This window comes from Polypterus senegalus, chromosome 6, assembly GCF_016835505.1.
Source record: "Polypterus senegalus isolate Bchr_013 chromosome 6, ASM1683550v1, whole genome shotgun sequence".
NCBI classification, from domain to species: Eukaryota; Metazoa; Chordata; class Cladistia; order Polypteriformes; family Polypteridae; genus Polypterus; species Polypterus senegalus.
Window position 1 is genome coordinate 18,877,572 of NC_053159.1, and position 16,590 is coordinate 18,894,161.

Consider the following 16,590-nt stretch of genomic DNA (forward strand, 5'->3'; position numbering starts at 1 on the left):
GTGGCAGCTTCATGCCATTGGGGAGCTCCTCAGTAGATGAGACCAGGAGGCGGGATCGAGGGAAGGATGAATGCAGCCCAATACAGAGAGGTCCTTGAAGAAAACCTGCTTGTGACCTCAGAGTGGGGCGATGATCCACTAATCCACCATGTCAATGACCTAAACCGCCTGGAATGGCAAAGTGAAAAGCAGGTGTGGCCACTAGAGGGCACTCCTGCTGCCCAAACCCAGACACAGACAGACGCGGACACGAGTTCAGCAACACACGCTTTTAATTTTGCCTTTTTTTTTCTCGTGGGAAACGCTTTCCCCTCGTTTCCCATCTGTACAGCACAGTTCAAACACAAGCACAAAAAACACACTTTACTTCTTCTTCTTCTTCTTCTTCCTTTCTCTCTCGTTCTCTTTCTTTGCCTCCACTGTTCCTCTAGCAAGCTTTGTCCACCTCCTCCCGACTCTGGCTCCTTTTATAGGACACCCGGAAGCGCTCCAGGTGTCCAAGGACCTTCTTCCGGCAGCACTGCCTCAGATTGAAAGTTGAAAATATTCAAAATATATAAGAGAGAAAGCTAGAAATGAAAAGTATCTGCCTGGCATTGGTAGAGGTATCGCCATCATATTGTGCTTCATGTGGAGCTGATGCTGCTTGTCTATGTCAAAATTAATAATAATAATAATAATAATAATACATTTATATAACCCTTTTCTCACTTTACATAATGAGTGGGGAGTCACTTCAGCCACCACTAATGTGTAGCACCCACCTGGACGATGCAACGGCAGCCATTTTGTGCCAGTATGCTCAGTATTAGCTGTTAGGTGGTGATGGGGTGAGAGAGAGAGATAACCAGTTAGAGACAGGGAATGATTAGGGGGCCAGAATGACCAGGCCATGGAGGTCAATTTCGCCAGGACACTGGGATACTCCCTACTCTTTATGTAGGATGCCCAAGGATCTTTTATGACCACAGGACCTCTGAAGGATGGCACCATTTTTACAGCACAGTGTCCCCGTCACTGCACCGTGGGATTGGGATCCACACACAGACCTAAGGGTACGCCCCCACTCCCCGCTGGCTTCGCCAACACCTCTTCCAAAGCTTTTCCTCGGTGGTCTCCCATCCAAGTACTGGGCGGGCCTGAACATGCTGAGCGTCAGGTGGATGACGTCTTCTGAGGCGCAGGTGGCATGGTTGCTTCAATTTTTTAATGTTTCAGATATTGCCAGACTTCTTTTTTGGATGCTCCTTGAGACAAGGGGACACATGTATGTGGGAAATGGGGGGGGGCAATTGTGTTACTGAAATAAATGAATTCACAATTCATCGCTAAACTTTATTTATGATGTTGGTGTTATGGAAGATCAACAGGTAATACCATTTGTCAAAGGAGATGAGAGAATCAGATTGCATCTCAGTGGAATCAAGGTGACAGTTGAGACCACCATGAAGTGGACCCAAGAGAGGAGAAAAACAAGCAAATAAGGTCAAAGGTCAAAAGAAAAACCAACAAACAAACAAACAAACAGGTCTTACCAAATACCCAGCATGACAGAAACACTAACTGTAAATGCATTTGTGTGGGAGAGTGTGTGTCGCCGCTGCTGGGTATTCCAGTGGGAGTGGTGGTCCACCATTTTGACTTTCTGCAATATTGTGTTTGTATAATGGAAAGTTACCGTTCGGGCTCGGATCTTTTATTGGATATTAGTGTTATTATTGGATAAAGAAAAGCACACAAAACAATGTAGTAAATGCAAACAATCTGAACGCCATCATGTTAAGGTCAGGCTGCTTGGTTAATATCGAGCTCCTTGGTAGGTTTAATGTGATTTGTTTTTTGTTATGCCATTCGCCTTTGCCAGCATCTCCATCTACCTTTCAGAATCCAAAACATGAACACGTCTAAAATGGCTCGTCCAAGGGGGCTACTACCTGGCTCTAAGGTGTCAGCTTGGACTTTGAGACCGGCTTCTCATTTATCACAAAGCAAGTATGCGGGCAGCGCGTGGCTCCTAAGGCCCAGTAGGTTTCATCGGGCATCTCAACCTCCATCATCGACCCGCTTTATAGGGCAGAAGCAACAACTTGAGAAGGACCCCTAAAAGCAAAGCAGCTCTTGGTTTCTTCTTGTGCAGAAGCAGTAGGGGGAATGGGGTGGGGGGCAACCAGGAGGTGGCAAGTTAAGTCTGACTCGAGTACCAGCATTTAGATTTTTATCTCAGTCCGAAACGTCTGCTGGACATGTTCGTTATGCTTGGTGGGGTGGCGGCGGGCTTTGACAGTCAGAGCCCCGTTATCTCCGAGAGCAGACGTCACTGAGGTGGGGTCAACATCCTCAGGCAGCTGGCATTTATGGGTAAAGGTGTTCATTACGGTGCCGTCGGCTGCAAGCTGGCAGAAAGAGAAAAGAAGAAAAAGAACACAAAGAAACAGTGAGAGGGGAGAGAAGGTCGACTTTCAGAACACAAAAAAATCAACCCAGGCTTCAAGACACCTTTAACCTACGGAAGCATTGTAGATGAAGTCAGATGGAGGACTCACACCACACACGTTCTCCTCAGAGGGTTGGAATTTATAACCGGGTCCCAAGAACTCCAATCTCACAAGTCCATTTTCATGAACTGGAAGAACCTGGGAATGTGGATGGGTGGGTCCAACTGCTCAGAATTCTACTGTTCGATTTCCCTGAAGGGGTAACTGACTAATTCATCCGAAGAGAAGGTCTTTACGATGTTAATGATCACAGAAAAGACTTCCATTCAGACCGTCTCCCCGTTATGGCATGATAGAGGAGTGGTGGAGTAGTGGAGTGGCTGCCAGCTCACAGCTCCAGGTTGCTGGATTTGAATACTGGGCTGGTGAGTGTCTGGACTCCTTCGGTTCTGTGGCTCTTTGGAGAATCCTTGGGTACCGCTGGCAGGGCCGGATTAAGGTGGGTGCTATTGATGCTGCAGCGTTAGGCCCATTCCTGAAATAGGCCCAGATGAAAACAGACGAGAATTTTCCGGAAGCTGAACCGTTTTCCTTTGCTATATTAACCTCAAAATAATTCTTAGAATGAAATTTGGAGTCCGACTTTCGGATGCCTAGACACAGCGTTACTTATTATACGGTTACTATTGTTCTTTGCACTGTGACATAACTATAACATCGTTGTGTTTATTGTTAACCGAAGATTTTAAGTTAATGCTATCAATTTTACGTTAAACAGTTTACTTAGTAATTTAGCTGCATTTTTGCAATATCTTGGGGATTCTTGCCACTTTATTATTGTTCAGTAAGTACCATGTAGTGAATTTTTCACCTTGAAAGTTAGTCGTACAGTTAAAATCGATGGCTATTTAAATGGTTATCTGTGAAGGTAAAGCTAAAAGCCAGCCTGCGGGCCCGGTGTGGATGTTTAGAATTTTTTAAATCCTCGACAGGATTCTGGTCTCTTATGAAATTTAAATCGTGAACAAACTTTTACCCTCAAGAGTCTGAACTGAGTCACTTTGACCCAACGTCTCTGCAAATTCATTTTTTCTTACTCTGTTACGTAAGAGAATTGTGAAATTTTGTGCATTTCTTTGTTAGGTTTTCTGCATTAAGTGCACTTTTCAGACAATTGCTATTGAATGTTGATGTTACATAGTTTGAAGTTAATCGCGAGTTGTTACGATACTACGTCGTTATTATAATTGATGTTCAGAAAAGGCTGGCTGGTTGTGTCACAAGCAATTAAGGCTCCTCGGTGGGTCTGAGTGCGCGTGTACGGTGAGTGTCGAATGCAGAGGCACCAATGGCGAGAAACAATAGGCCTTTTATGCTCTGCAGCATCAGGCCCAATTTCGTCTTAATCCGGCCCTGACCGCTGGTCTGACTTGTGTGTGTTGCTCTTGGAGTCCTGAATGAGGCATATTACCTGTATTGTGAGAGAGCGTCAGTTATGGCACTACGGCCATGTGGCGCGATTACCCAAGGGTGATCCAGCTCGTAGGATCCTTATTGTTGGGGACCCGAGTGGCTGGACCAGACCAAGGAGTTGCCCACGTTACACCTGGCTGCGGCAGATAGAGGGGGGGGGGACTGGACCGCGTGTCTGCCTGGGGGGTTGCCAACTGGGATCCCGAGGTGTTTTGTCGTGTGGTGGGTGCGGCAACACACTGTACCGGTGCATACTCCCAAACTTGACTTGATTTGATTTGGCATTCAGTCCAGGATTGGCTCCTGCCATGCCTTCAGTGCTGCCAGGATAGGCTTATTACCCTAATGGCCCTCATCTGAAAGACGGGCTCGAGCTTTTTTGCTGCACTAAGAATGGGTGAAAATATTGTGCCCAAAGCATGCAGTCTTGAAGGCTACTGCTATACATGTTTATTACATGGAAGAGCTTGGGCATTGGGTCGGCTGACCAGATATCTATTGTTCCAAACCAGGTTATAACTTAATATTCATGTGAGAGTGGTACACTTTGAAGAAATCAAAGAGCGGACATTGGTCCTCATTGCCTGAGCGTTAGCCCAATGAAATTTGGGTAGATTGACAAATTATTGTCCCCCAAACCCTTTGGAGACCACCTAGTGTGTCAATATGGTAGAACTGACCCTGCTCATCTCAGTTATACAAGGTAATAAACAAAAGGATGGACTTTTATTGGTGCAATTTCTTTATTTTTTCAAAATTTTATGGGGAATACTATGGAGGAATATTCCAGACAAAATACAATAAATGTTGAAATGTGACGATAATAAAAAAACACAAAAACACGAGAGCATAAATAAATGAACACCACCCACAAAATGAAATGCTTCATGAAATGAAAACTCTCATTTTCACCCATCGAAGTTGAGAGGATGGGCTCCAGTGAGTATTGCGTTTTGACTGGTCAATCGTTAAGTGAAGCGCGTGTTCAAAGTTGTGACTCTATGCGTACGTGGCAGACACGAGCTCAAGAAAACGCTGCCCAGAATTACTGCTCGAAGCGGCTAATTTAATTTAAAAATCCCCGAATTCATTACCGGCAGTCTGCGTCTTAAGTGTCCGCTCGAAATCTGCCTCCCGGTGGCCAGTTATTCACGTGCTGATGATCCGCCAATCAAAACACAGCACCCGCTAGAGCCCGCCCTCTTAACTTTGACGGGTAAATGTGACAGCTGTCATTTTGTTGTTCATTTCATGTTGCGTTTTGGTGTCACTGACATCAAAACATGAAGAAATAATAATGGAAATGTAATGAAACGTTTAATTATTTATGTTCACATATCGGTGAGTTTTTTTTTTAAATTATTCATGGTCACATTCCACAATACATTTCATTATTTGAGTATACAGCACAACTCCTGGTCTAATTTTGGTCTTGTAACCTCTGGGCTACTGCAAGTCTCTGCGGGCAGGATTATGTTTTAACCAGGCCAGGGCAGACGATTCAAAATGCAGTGGCACTTATGGTATTCAACCAGTCAGTGTGGGCACACGGCACTCCTCTCTTCAGATCACTACTGTGCCCTGACTCGCTGTCGCGACACGTATGAAGTTAAACACCCATAATGCTTGCCTACAGGGTAGTAGTCAGTGGGTCCACGCCTGTGTGAAACCCTTGTCCTTCTCGAGCACCCTGGTCTGCTGCATATTCTTTAACGTTGTGCCCAAACAGAATATGGAGTTTGATTACTGCCAAATGTCCGCGTGCGAGCACCACGCATTTTGTAAGCACATGTTACATTTTGACCAGATTTTGTAGGTGCAAGTTACGTTTTCGGCTCATTTTCAAAGCGTTTTGAACACATTTTATAAGCACGAGATACATTTTTAACGCGCTTTCTGGTCACGTGATTTTTTTTTGGGGCCGCGTTCTTGAGCCGCAGACGGAGAGAAGCTAGGGCGGGGCTTCGTTGTTACAACCAATGGGAGTAGTCACTGCTAACCAGGTAGTCACGAGACACACTTCCCTCCCCACCCCCAAACGGGAACGCGCATCACACGGTTCAAGACTTGAGTGAAAGTATCACTTTTTTTCCACCGGTTAATGATGTGTTCTGTGTTGATGCTGTGCTGTGCCCTCACTAAACGGCATTACATTAGCAATGGACAAGCAAGATGGAGAAAGGTTTGATACGTAACACGTTTTTGAAGGTGTACAAGTGGTGTTTACTTCTGCAGCAAGATAAGTGGGATGTGATTGTTGTATTGCATTGTTGTGTGTAGTAAAATAATGTATAAACCGGCGGAAAAAGCCAAACTTTCACAGAGTTTTGAGTTGTGAGTAATTGAGCGTTGCTGTTTAGAGGAAGGAGGCGTGTCCCGCGAGTGACTGGTAATCAATGACTATTCCCATTGGCTGTAAAATCGAAGTCCCGCCACTACAATCTCCGCCCGCCTTCAGATTTATTTTTCGGTAAAGCTACACAATAACGGGGCCAAAAATCACTTAACCAGAAAGCCAAGTAAACCGCATCCTGCGCGCGTTACACTTAACAAGATGCTTTCAAAATGTAATTTGCGCATATGAAATGCGTTTAAAACATAACTTGAGCTTTCATAAAGTGCACTCAAAACTCGCGCAGTAAGCCTAACATTTCGCAGTAATTAACTCCATACCCAGACTGATGTTTACTTCGTTATGTCCTCAACTGCAAGTCACTTCGCAAAGCAAATAAATGTAAAGGGAACGGGCATCCTGGCTGGGAAGGAGGATGATTTATGACATGGGTGGGAGGCCAGAGTGGATTGACAAAGAAATTGGCTGGTGGGACGAAGAAATAACTTTGTTCCCTGCTGGTATGTTATTACTGATGGAGTGATGGAAGCCGAGAATTAGGAGTTGCTCAATCCTCTATACACCAGGTGGCAGTGGTCCTTGTATGGCAACCCAGTTGGGACACGCGCAGGGGTGCTTGGGAAATGGAGTCCAGCCCTGTCAGGGTCACTAACGAGTACAGTACCTGGCTGTAGGAGGCATAGACATAGAATTACTAGACGCCGCATGACCAGCAGCATCGTACGTCAATGTTGCCGCCATATTGCGAGTGGCACTGCTGTGGAGTGAAGTAATGCATAAAGATGCCTCACGCATGTGCTGCTTGAGATTGTACAAACCTCTGTACGCTCCAAACCAGATCCCGGGGGATTACATTTCATACGTAAGGCTGAACAATTGTTTTCGTTATATTTGGCCATTAGAAAATCACGTTTTATAATCTTAGCACTCAAGGTCACCTTACGGTAAAATTAAACAACATTAGTAAAATTAAAATAAGAGAATAATAAACCAAAAAGCAATAATTAGCAAACAACCAAAATTCACAATTGGTATGCCAGTTTGAAAAGATAAGTTTTGAGGGCAGTTTTAAAATGTGTTATTGAATCGAGCTGACGTATATGAGAGGGAAGAGAATTCCTGAGTTGAGGCGCACTAAGAGAGACGCTCGAGCTCCCATAGCACTGAGTCTGATGTGCGGTACAGAAAGTCGAGCTGCAGATGAGGATCTGAGTGAGCGAGAGGGAGTGTAAGTCTGTAGGAGATCAGCGAGGTAGGCGGTGGAGAGCTTTAAACGTTCAGAGCGGTATTTAGTATTGTATTCAGTAGTGAACAGGGCGCCAGTGAAGTTGAGAGAGAATCGGTGTGATATGTTCAGTGGATTTAGAACAGCAGGTTATTATCCTGGCAGCAGAATTTTGAAGAAGTTGTAAGCGATGGATACGTTTTGTGGGATGCCAGATAGAATAGCATTACAGTAATCTATACGTGAGGTGACTCGGGCATTAACCGATACTTCAGTACTGTGTTGTGTAAAAACTGGACGAAGTCAAGAAATGGTTTCGGAGATGGAAGAAGGCAGTCCGAGAAATGTTACTTATATGGGAGGAATTATTTAGTAATATAATTGCCATTATTACTGTATAAATGGATATAAATAATTGCATGTAAACGATTCACCAAAATCTGTTGTATGTAAACGATACTGTTTTAAACGTTATTGTTTTTTCATCAGAAAACCCGGTTTCCACGTCTACCTGTATTAGTTTAAATGGCACTTTAGCCACTCGCAATATGGCGGACGCGCTAACGTAAAGTGTCTACTGGGCAACAAAGTGAATGTGGCGTCTATCTATATATGTCTATGCTAGGAGTGGCCTGACCGCTCAGAAGCCCTACAACATCATTAGAAATCGACAAGCCCCATCGTCATTAGGGATTGACAAGCTCCAGACCGTCATTACGAATAAACGTCAAGCCCCGGCTGCAGGTAGCTGCCTCCAGGTCCCTATATACTGATAGAGGGACCTGTTGTTTGGGGGGCTGGATAGGACGGACCTCCCTAATTTATTTATGGCCTGGAAGTTCGTCCTTGAAGATATGGCATGGCATTCCCAGGTCTGTCTTAAAAGGGGTCCGATACCTCACATCGGGGAGTCCGATTCGGGGGTCAGCGGGCAACACTCAGTGCAGGTAGTAAGGAGGACCATCTGTGAATTTGTTGTATAATTGTGTCTAATTTTGTAAAAGGTGCTTTATGCAGATTAGTACCCTTTATTTTATCACTACAACGTGCTGTGTTTCGGGGCTCAGTGGCACCCCCTTGTGGTCACATTATGTATGTATTTGTTTATCTTCAGAGAAAGAAAATGGCCGCAATTAACCAAAGTTGGGCACTGAGGCTCAGATCATCCTGGTTGCACCCATCCATCCATTTTATGAACCTACGTATCTAATTCAGGCACACCCACCTCAATTTGGGGGTACCAGTCCATCACAGGTCACATACAGACATAAGAGGTGGAAGTATAGAAAAACAGAGTTCAAGACCCCCTGAGGGCTGCAGCTGGAGCCGAGGGTTATGTCAGGTCCTTGACCTACATGATCTAAACGCACGCTGCCACACTCGCTTGACTGCTTTCCTTTCCCTGGTTTAGTCGACTTACCTTCTCAGCCCGCACTTCAATCTGGTTGTTGGACGTGGTCACAATCACGTCTTCTGGGGAGAAGTCGCTGACGTCCACTGTGAACTGGTAGGTGTCTCCCAAAGTCCTAATATTCCCAGCATTGCCAGTGCGACCTGCTAGAAAAGCAAATCAAAACTGGAATTCATGCTCTGTCTCCTGTGGCCACATCTACACGTAGGGGGGTCTACTCTGAGCTAGAGATGTCTTTCAGGTCAGTGGGCTTAAATGTTGATCCTCATAACGTAAAGCCAATTAATATTGAGTCGTGTAGGCCTTGGAGGACACAAGGAGCACGGACCACCTGAGTGGGAGTCGAGTGGTCTCAAAATCTTTGCCCCCTGGGCCACACCTCACCCTCTGGGTAGTACTAAGATGATTTGTCTGAGGGGCTCACTGAGAACCTTCTGCTTTCGACCATTTTTATTCAATGATTTTATTAGAAGTGAGTTGATGTATCTCAGGGGCACGTCAATTTCGGTTACTGCCAGGGCCCATCTCACTTTTCTGCCCTGACCATGGACTGAACATTATGAACTTTTTCAAATCCTAATGCCCCCCCTACCCCTTTGTCTGGGGCTGCTTCCAAAGTCACAGGAACAGAAATCTGGAGCTGAAGCAAACATTTGTTGGCAGGACCGCCCTGAATTGCTGGGTGTACTTTACAGCAGTCGCCTTCAGAGCGCTTATCTCATGCCTGTCTCTAATCCCGGGAAGCAGCTGGGCTCCATGGCACTTGGCCGTGTTAGCGGTCACTCGCTGCTCTGTGAAGAGCCTCTCGCTTCGCTCCATTGTGTCTCTCTGTCCTTAAGATTGAGGCCTTCCTCTCACAGACCACTTAAAAGTCCAGAAGCTCAAATAGCTGCTGGCTTACTGCGTCTCATTATAAATCACTGCTTAGTTCTGCCTAATATGTCACCATGATGTATCCGTATGTTAATGACACAAAAGCCTTGACTGTATATTCTGTTCATTAAAAGGTCAGAAACCTGTAGGCCGGTCACCTCGCTACACCGTGTCCTTAGGAGGTCGTGTGTCCGAGAGGGAAAAAGAGCATCAAGGCCTCAGACCTGAAGGTCAGCAATGGACACTGGCCAGGCGGCTACCAGCTCAGACTGGACCCTCCGCACGCTCAACCGGTGGCCTGAATGCCTTCAGGGAAAAGAGCTTTTTTGGTTGAGTGAGAAGGAAGTCATGCACAGCTCCTTTCACTTCGTCATCGACTGCAAACTGATGAGCTCTTTTAATAGTTATGTGAATTCCTCTCTCGTTAGTCTGCTGTCGGCCGGTGAGAAGGCCTCTCGTCAGCGGCTGATACCGTCCTGAGCACAGACTATTTTTGAACATCTACACAACGCTTTAATGAACGTAAGCATTGTCCTCGTGCTGAGTACATAAATGGGGCCGAAATACTTACAGCTTCTCCTTTAAAGCAAAATTAGACGGCATTCTGGAGGGTCAAGAGCAGGCGCGTACCGGACCACCAGATTAAGGGTCTGTGAATTACTTGACAAATAGATGAAAATCTATCTATCTATCTATCTATTATATAGTGCCTTTCACATCTATCTATCTATCTATCTATCTATCTATCTATCTATCTATCTATCTATCTATCTATCTATCTATCTATCTATCTATCTATTATATAGTGCCTTTCACATCTATCTATCTATCTATCTATCTATTACATAGAACCTTTCATATCTATCTATCTATCTATCTATCTATCTATCTATCTATCTATCTATCTATCTATCTATCTATCTATCTATTATATAGTGCCTTTCTATCTATCTATCTATGTGATTCAATGCACCCCAGACAGATTCGGACCACTCAGCTCAGCTTCTTTCTCCCCTGAGGTTTTTCTCACATTTGCACTCTTTGTCCTTTTCTATCACCAGAGAGACATGACAGCCAAAGCTCGTGCTGCTAAAGGCTCATGAGTCCAACGACCTTCTTGTCCATCTTCTTCATGAAGCCACTGCAGGTGCTGCTGTATTCTCTCCTTAGCCGTGACCTTGGGGACACTTGGGGTGTTTTGTAGCTTTTGTGACAGTCTGCCACTGACAGATCTCACAGTATAACAAATGATAAATTGTCTCTAATTCCATGTTGGTCCCCGATGTCAACAATCTGCTAATGGCTGGAAACGCCGCCTGCCGTTCTGCAAGTACATTTTCATCGCAGGAGGTCAAGAGTCTTGTTGAAGGTCACTTAATGTGTTAATGACTGTGCTGGGACATCAACTGCTGTCTTTTACTCATATGAGTGAGGATTATTTGGTTATTAATAATAAAATAAATTCTGCTGCTGATGTTTTTTTCTCAGTATTGTATTAACCCTTCCCTTTTTTCTATAACACTAATTTTGCTGCTAATGAACATACAACAACTACTGTCAGCAATCAATAACATCAATAAAAACAATAACAGCATTAGTAATAATGAGAATAGCTCTGTATTAAGTAAAGGCATAGATTAAATATCCGTACATCACACATTCAGCTTGCTTAATATTCATTCAAGATGGCAGGATTATTATTATCATCATCATTACTCCTTTGGATATTATAAATATGGTGCCACTGAAGAAGCATCCGGCCCTACGGCACAGCCATGTAAGATGGCCTCTTGCCCCCCTTGGCTCTCCGTAGTTATTCCCTCCCTGATTCTCGTGCTGCCTTCTTATTTATTTGCTGTACCTGTGAATCCGAGGGGCTCATCCCGGGGTCTCAAGAAGGATCCAAAATCCTCTCCAAATATTCCCCTTGTCTTGTCCATATAGGGGTCGTTGCAAGTAGAGGATGAAGAGGAGGAGGACAGAGAGGAAGAACTCTGGTGGAGGCTGCGCTCCGATCGAAAGGCCGACGAGTTCTTCACACTCATTTACAGACTTGACTCGGCAGGCAGTCAGGCAGGCCAGGAAGAACAGGGGGTCTGCAGAGGAGAAGGTGGACTGGGGGCCGGAGAGCCTCGGCTCTGTCTTATATAGCGAGGCTCTGGTGGGTTTGTTTAGGGGGGGCGGGGGGGCTCACTCAATCAGCTAAATTTAGCAGCCTTCGCTTCTCTGTGGAAAGTTTAGGTGATGAGAGCGAGAGCTGCGCCTCCAAACAAAACCATGATACGCACTCACGAGCCGCATTCCTTCCGGGCTCAATGGGGGCCAGAAATAGCTGCACTCCCCCCTGCTGCCAACATCTCTCACTTGCCGTTTATCCCGGGCTCTTAAAGTTGATTTAATGTAACACGGCGCCTATAAAAAGTACTCACTCTTTTGTTGTCGCATTTTATTGTGATGTAACATTGACTCGCGGTGGGATTCGTTTGGGAAAACGAAAAGACCTCCTAATGTCAAGTGGAAGGAGGCCTCTGCAAAGTGGTCTCCATTAATTAGAAATGATAAACACACAATAACTGCTGGCATAAGTGTTCACCCCCTTTAGTGTGGCACACATGACTGGTGCAGCCCATTGGCTTTAGAAGTCCCAGAAGGAGTTCAATGGCGGCCCCCTGTCTGGGGTTTCAGCCTATTGCAGTCTGAATGCGCCTTATTTAGAAGGACCACCCTGTGGTGCTCCAGTATGGTGGGCTAACCCTATATGTTGAAGACCCAAGAAGACTCCAAGTAACTGATAAGGCCCTTCATCAAGCTGACATCACAGACTTTATTGTGTTGTAAACTTGCCATTTCTGCCCGTGACCTTACACTCGGTAACCCATAATGAAAAAGCAAAAAAACAACACGTATCAATATCCATCCCTCCATTATCCAACCCGCTGTATCCCAACTACAGGGTCACGGGGATCTGCTGGAGTCAATCCCAGCCAACACAGGGCAGGAAACAAATCCCGGGCAGGGTGCCAGCCCACCGCAGGGCACACACACACACACCCAGTGACAAATTAGAATCGCCAATGCACCTAACATGCATGACTTTGGACTTTGGGAGGAAACCCACGCAGACACGGGGAGAACATGCAAACTCCACGCAGGGAGGACCCGGGAAGCGAACCTAACTGCGAGGCAGCAGCGCTACCCACTGTGCCACCGTGCCGCCCTGTATCAATATAGCTTGTAAATGTAGGTATTCAGACCCTAAATTCAGCCCCCTTCCAATTCCAGCTGTGAGTCTTCTTGGTTTCGTCTCTACTAGCTTTGCACGCCTGGATTTCTGCACTGCCTCCCATTCTTCCGGGCAGATGTGCTGCAGCTCCAGTAGACTGGGTGGGATGCTGCCACCTTCAGGTCTCCCCTCGTAGTTGCTTCTTTGCTTCGGCTTGGCCATTCACGAGCACTCAGAGACCTGACCCGATGTTGTCAGCGGCTCTACACCCAGCTCCCTCCATCTCTCTGTCCTGCTCACTTCAGTCCGTCCACACACTTTATGAAGGAAGCTCGGTCGTTCGTTACTTCATAATGAACCTTTCACAAGGGGCCAGCGTCCCACAGGAGCTGAAGCCATGAAGGAGCAGCACGGAGGGCTCTGCCAACATGCCGACTTTGAGGAACATCACATTGCCATTTAATTATTTAGAGCTGATAAACTGTATAAGGGTGGGCAGTCAGTGGTGTACCATTCACTTTATTATCACACACACACTACTGCAGGGGTCTCCAACTCCGGTCCTGGAGGGCCCCAGTGGCTGCAGGTTTTCATTCTAACCCTTTTCTTAGTTAGCTGCTAATTAACTTCTTTTGAATTTATTTTAATTGACTTGTTTTTGCAGCTTTGACTACTGCAAAACACGCTGATTGATTTTATTGATTTTTATCGACAATACGGGGATCGCCATGTAGGCAGGGAGGGAGCTCAGTTTCCTTATGCGTTTTTTCCCCCCCAAGTTATTTCTTATTCTTGTACTGTCACTTTTATGAGTTTTTTTTTATTTTCATTTATGAACAAGCACCTTCGTTTAAAGGTTAATCATACAATATGATATGAAAGGAACCATGTAGGAGCAACTATTATGAGTGCTCAACGTTAAAAGATTTATTAAGAGTGTAATACATGATAATTATTATTAAGAGAGTAATGTCCATTTTGGGACGGGGTCCATACTAAGAATCCCCAAGTCCAGTCCTTGAGGGCCGCGGTGGCTGCAGGTTTTCATTCTAACCCTTTTCTGTACTGGTGACCAGTTTTTGCTGCTCATGAACTCCTTTTCCTTTCATTTTAATGGAGTTGTTCCCCTGAATTGCTTCATTTCTTTCCTTAAACAGAAATGAAATGTGACGTGAGGGAGCCAACACAAGACCGGCTAAGTCAGGGCCTCAAACGCCAACCAATTTCACTCCAACCAGTTGCTTAATGAGACGCCGAGTCTTGCCGTTAATTAAATTTAATTCCATGGCTCGTTGCTGCCCTCATTGTGCAATAGCAGACACTTCCAAAATGGTTGATTCTCTCTTTTCTAAGAGCACCGTTAAAATGTTTTGGGGACCTGAGCAGATCAACACTTCTGAGACCTTCACCTTTCTTTATTTTCAGATATTGTATGATGGACACCAGTTGTTGAGGCTCATTTTGTATCTCATTATTGTTTGGTTGCTCATGAAGGAAAAAGAAACAATTGAGGGGTCTGAGTCTTCAAGAGCAAGTCAGTTAAAATGAATTCAAAAGACGTTCATTAGCAGCAAAAACAGGTCACTTATTAAGAAAAGGGTTAGGATGAAAACCTGCACCCACTGCGGCCCTCCAGGACTGGAGTTGGGGGACCCCTGCACTACTGCATACATTCCATAGTGTACTGCACGTGTCTTGTCAAGTGCCGTGGCGTCTCGTGTGTCCTGAAAGGATAAAATTACAGTGGAGGTCAAGTGTAATGCAAACAGTCCTGCTTTAGATTCAGAGGTGGTGAAAAGCCCTGGCCCATCTTTAATACATTTTTGAACTCTTTGAGGACTGAAGTTTTTTGTTTTTTTTTTTTTACAAATAAACAGTTTTCTGAAAAGTCACAAAGCAATGGTTTCACACAGAAATCAACATAAAATATCTGTTGCTGCATGCTGAATGTGTGGCAGGCCTGCTGCCAGGCTGTCTTCGCAAGGTGGAGGGCAAGGGGGCAGCAGCGATGGCCGTTGTGCATTGCAGTGTGGTTTGCATCCTTTGTCATTGTAAGTGGTCGTCCTTTACAAAAGTGTTGTTACTTTTCTATTATCATGACGATAATACAGTTTATTTTTCTATAGCCCAAAATCACACAGGAAGTGCCGCAATGGGCTTTAACAGGCCCTGCCTCTTGACAGCCCCCCAGCCTTGACTCTCTAAGAAGACGAGGAAAGACGGAAAAAATGGAAGAAACCTTGGGAAAGGCAGTTCAAAGAGAGACCCCTTTCCAGGTAGGTTGGGCGTGCAGTGGGTGTCAAAAGAAGGGGGTCAATACAATACAATACAATACACAGAACAGAACAAATCCTCAATACAGTATAAAAATAAAAATTTTAGAAGTATGGAGCAGAATTTAACAGTAGATGATATCCCATAATATGATTTGGATATTTTTAGAGTCCTGGAGACCTCAGCCATCAAACTGCCTCCCCCTATTGGCCATTCCACAGCTGGGCCAGCCAATCCGATGAAAGGACCCCTCTTTTCCACGATTCCTGCGATCCTCCATCAGGGATGACTTTACCTTAGGCAGGCAAACAACTTGGCAGGTGGGCCGTGGCACCAAGTGGCACATTTGAGTACTGAGAAGAGAAACAGAATAGATGAGGGTTAGTAACAAATTCTAACTCTCATGTTCCTTATGTTTTAGTGCTAATGACTAACAACAGAGATGCAGTCTGTGCAGTTAATCAGCAGCTCTAGTCAGGGTGTGCTAAACTGAAGTGGTGAGTCTTCAGCTGGGATTTAAAAGCTGAGACCGAAGGGGCATCTCTTATTGTAACAGGCAGACCAGTCCACAGTTTAGGGGCCCTGTAACTAAAAGCTCGACCTCCCTCTGTTATTTTATTAATTCTTGGAGTCATAAGCAGACCGGCATCTTGAGATCTTAATGTGTGCTCTGGTTTGTAAGTCATGATAAGTTCAGAGAAGTAAGCCGGACCTCAGCCATTTAATGCTTTATATGTTAAAAGGAGGATTTTGAAATCTGCCCTAAACTTAACTGGGAGCCAGTGTAAGGATTTAAGAACTGGAGTTATGTGTTCGTATTTTCTTGTTCTTGTGATAATTCTTGCAGCCGCATTTTGGATTAACTAGAACAGTTTGAACAGCCAGTGAACACCACATTGCAGTAGTCAGTCCTACTAGAAATAAATGCATGAATTAATAATAGAAAAATACCAAAGTGTCCAGCACCACGATCAGCTGATGCTGGTACCTCACATTTGTTTGTTGATCACTTGTGTCAAAACCGACAAGTCAGAGTCCAGTTCAGCGATAATATGCAAAACGGGAGATCTTGCTTTACAGGTTTGCTTCGATCTCTCGCCAGCCAGTGTTGTGTTTGAGCGAGTTCAGAAGAGCGCCTTCATTGGACAAACTCGTTTCTCTAAGAACGGTGAACTTAACGTAACGTATGTGCCAGTGAAGACCTTGAGCGTGAGCGAGTTCAGTTTTAGGTGACATTCTGGATCTGGTTCAGGTCCCGATTAAACGTTTCGCCTTACCCTGTGTAATGCAGGGGTGGAACAGACTCCGAATTCGGTATTGGGA

The 16,590-nt window shown here is 45.0% G+C and overlaps 1 protein-coding gene across 2 annotated transcripts; it reads right to left on the reverse strand.

Annotated features, from left to right (window-relative positions):
• Positions 1-1,321: 1,321 nt before the first annotated feature.
• hspb7 (heat shock protein family, member 7 (cardiovascular)) lies at positions 1,322-11,899 on the reverse strand. Of its 2 annotated transcripts, none has more exons than XM_039755478.1 (3): positions 11,632-11,899; positions 8,907-9,040; positions 1,322-2,393 (listed from the first exon to the last, which is right to left on the reverse strand). In XM_039755478.1, the coding sequence occupies exons 1-3, from the start codon at positions 11,813-11,815 to the stop codon at positions 2,208-2,210; spliced, it is 504 nt and encodes a 167-aa protein (XP_039611412.1). In that variant the 5' UTR covers positions 11,816-11,899; the 3' UTR covers positions 1,322-2,207. The 2 variants fall into 2 exon arrangements, with proteins under 2 accessions (XP_039611412.1, XP_039611411.1); XM_039755477.1 differs by having other exon boundaries at positions 8,907-9,043; positions 11,632-11,898.
• Positions 11,900-16,590: the final 4,691 nt, after the last annotated feature.

Excerpts from the sequence above, each read along its gene's own strand:
- hspb7 (XM_039755477.1), bottom strand. The coding sequence starts at position 11,815 with ATGAGTGTGAAGAACTCGTCGGCCTTTCGATCGGAGCGCAGCCTCCAC. Across the intron at positions 9,044-11,631 it reads TGAGCCCCTCGGATTCACAG|CAGGTCGCACTGGCAATGCT; the intron begins GTACAGCAAATA and ends TTGCTTTTCTAG. Across the intron at positions 2,394-8,906 it reads TTGAAGTGCGGGCTGAGAAG|CTTGCAGCCGACGGCACCGT; the intron begins GTAAGTCGACTA and ends TCTTTCTGCCAG.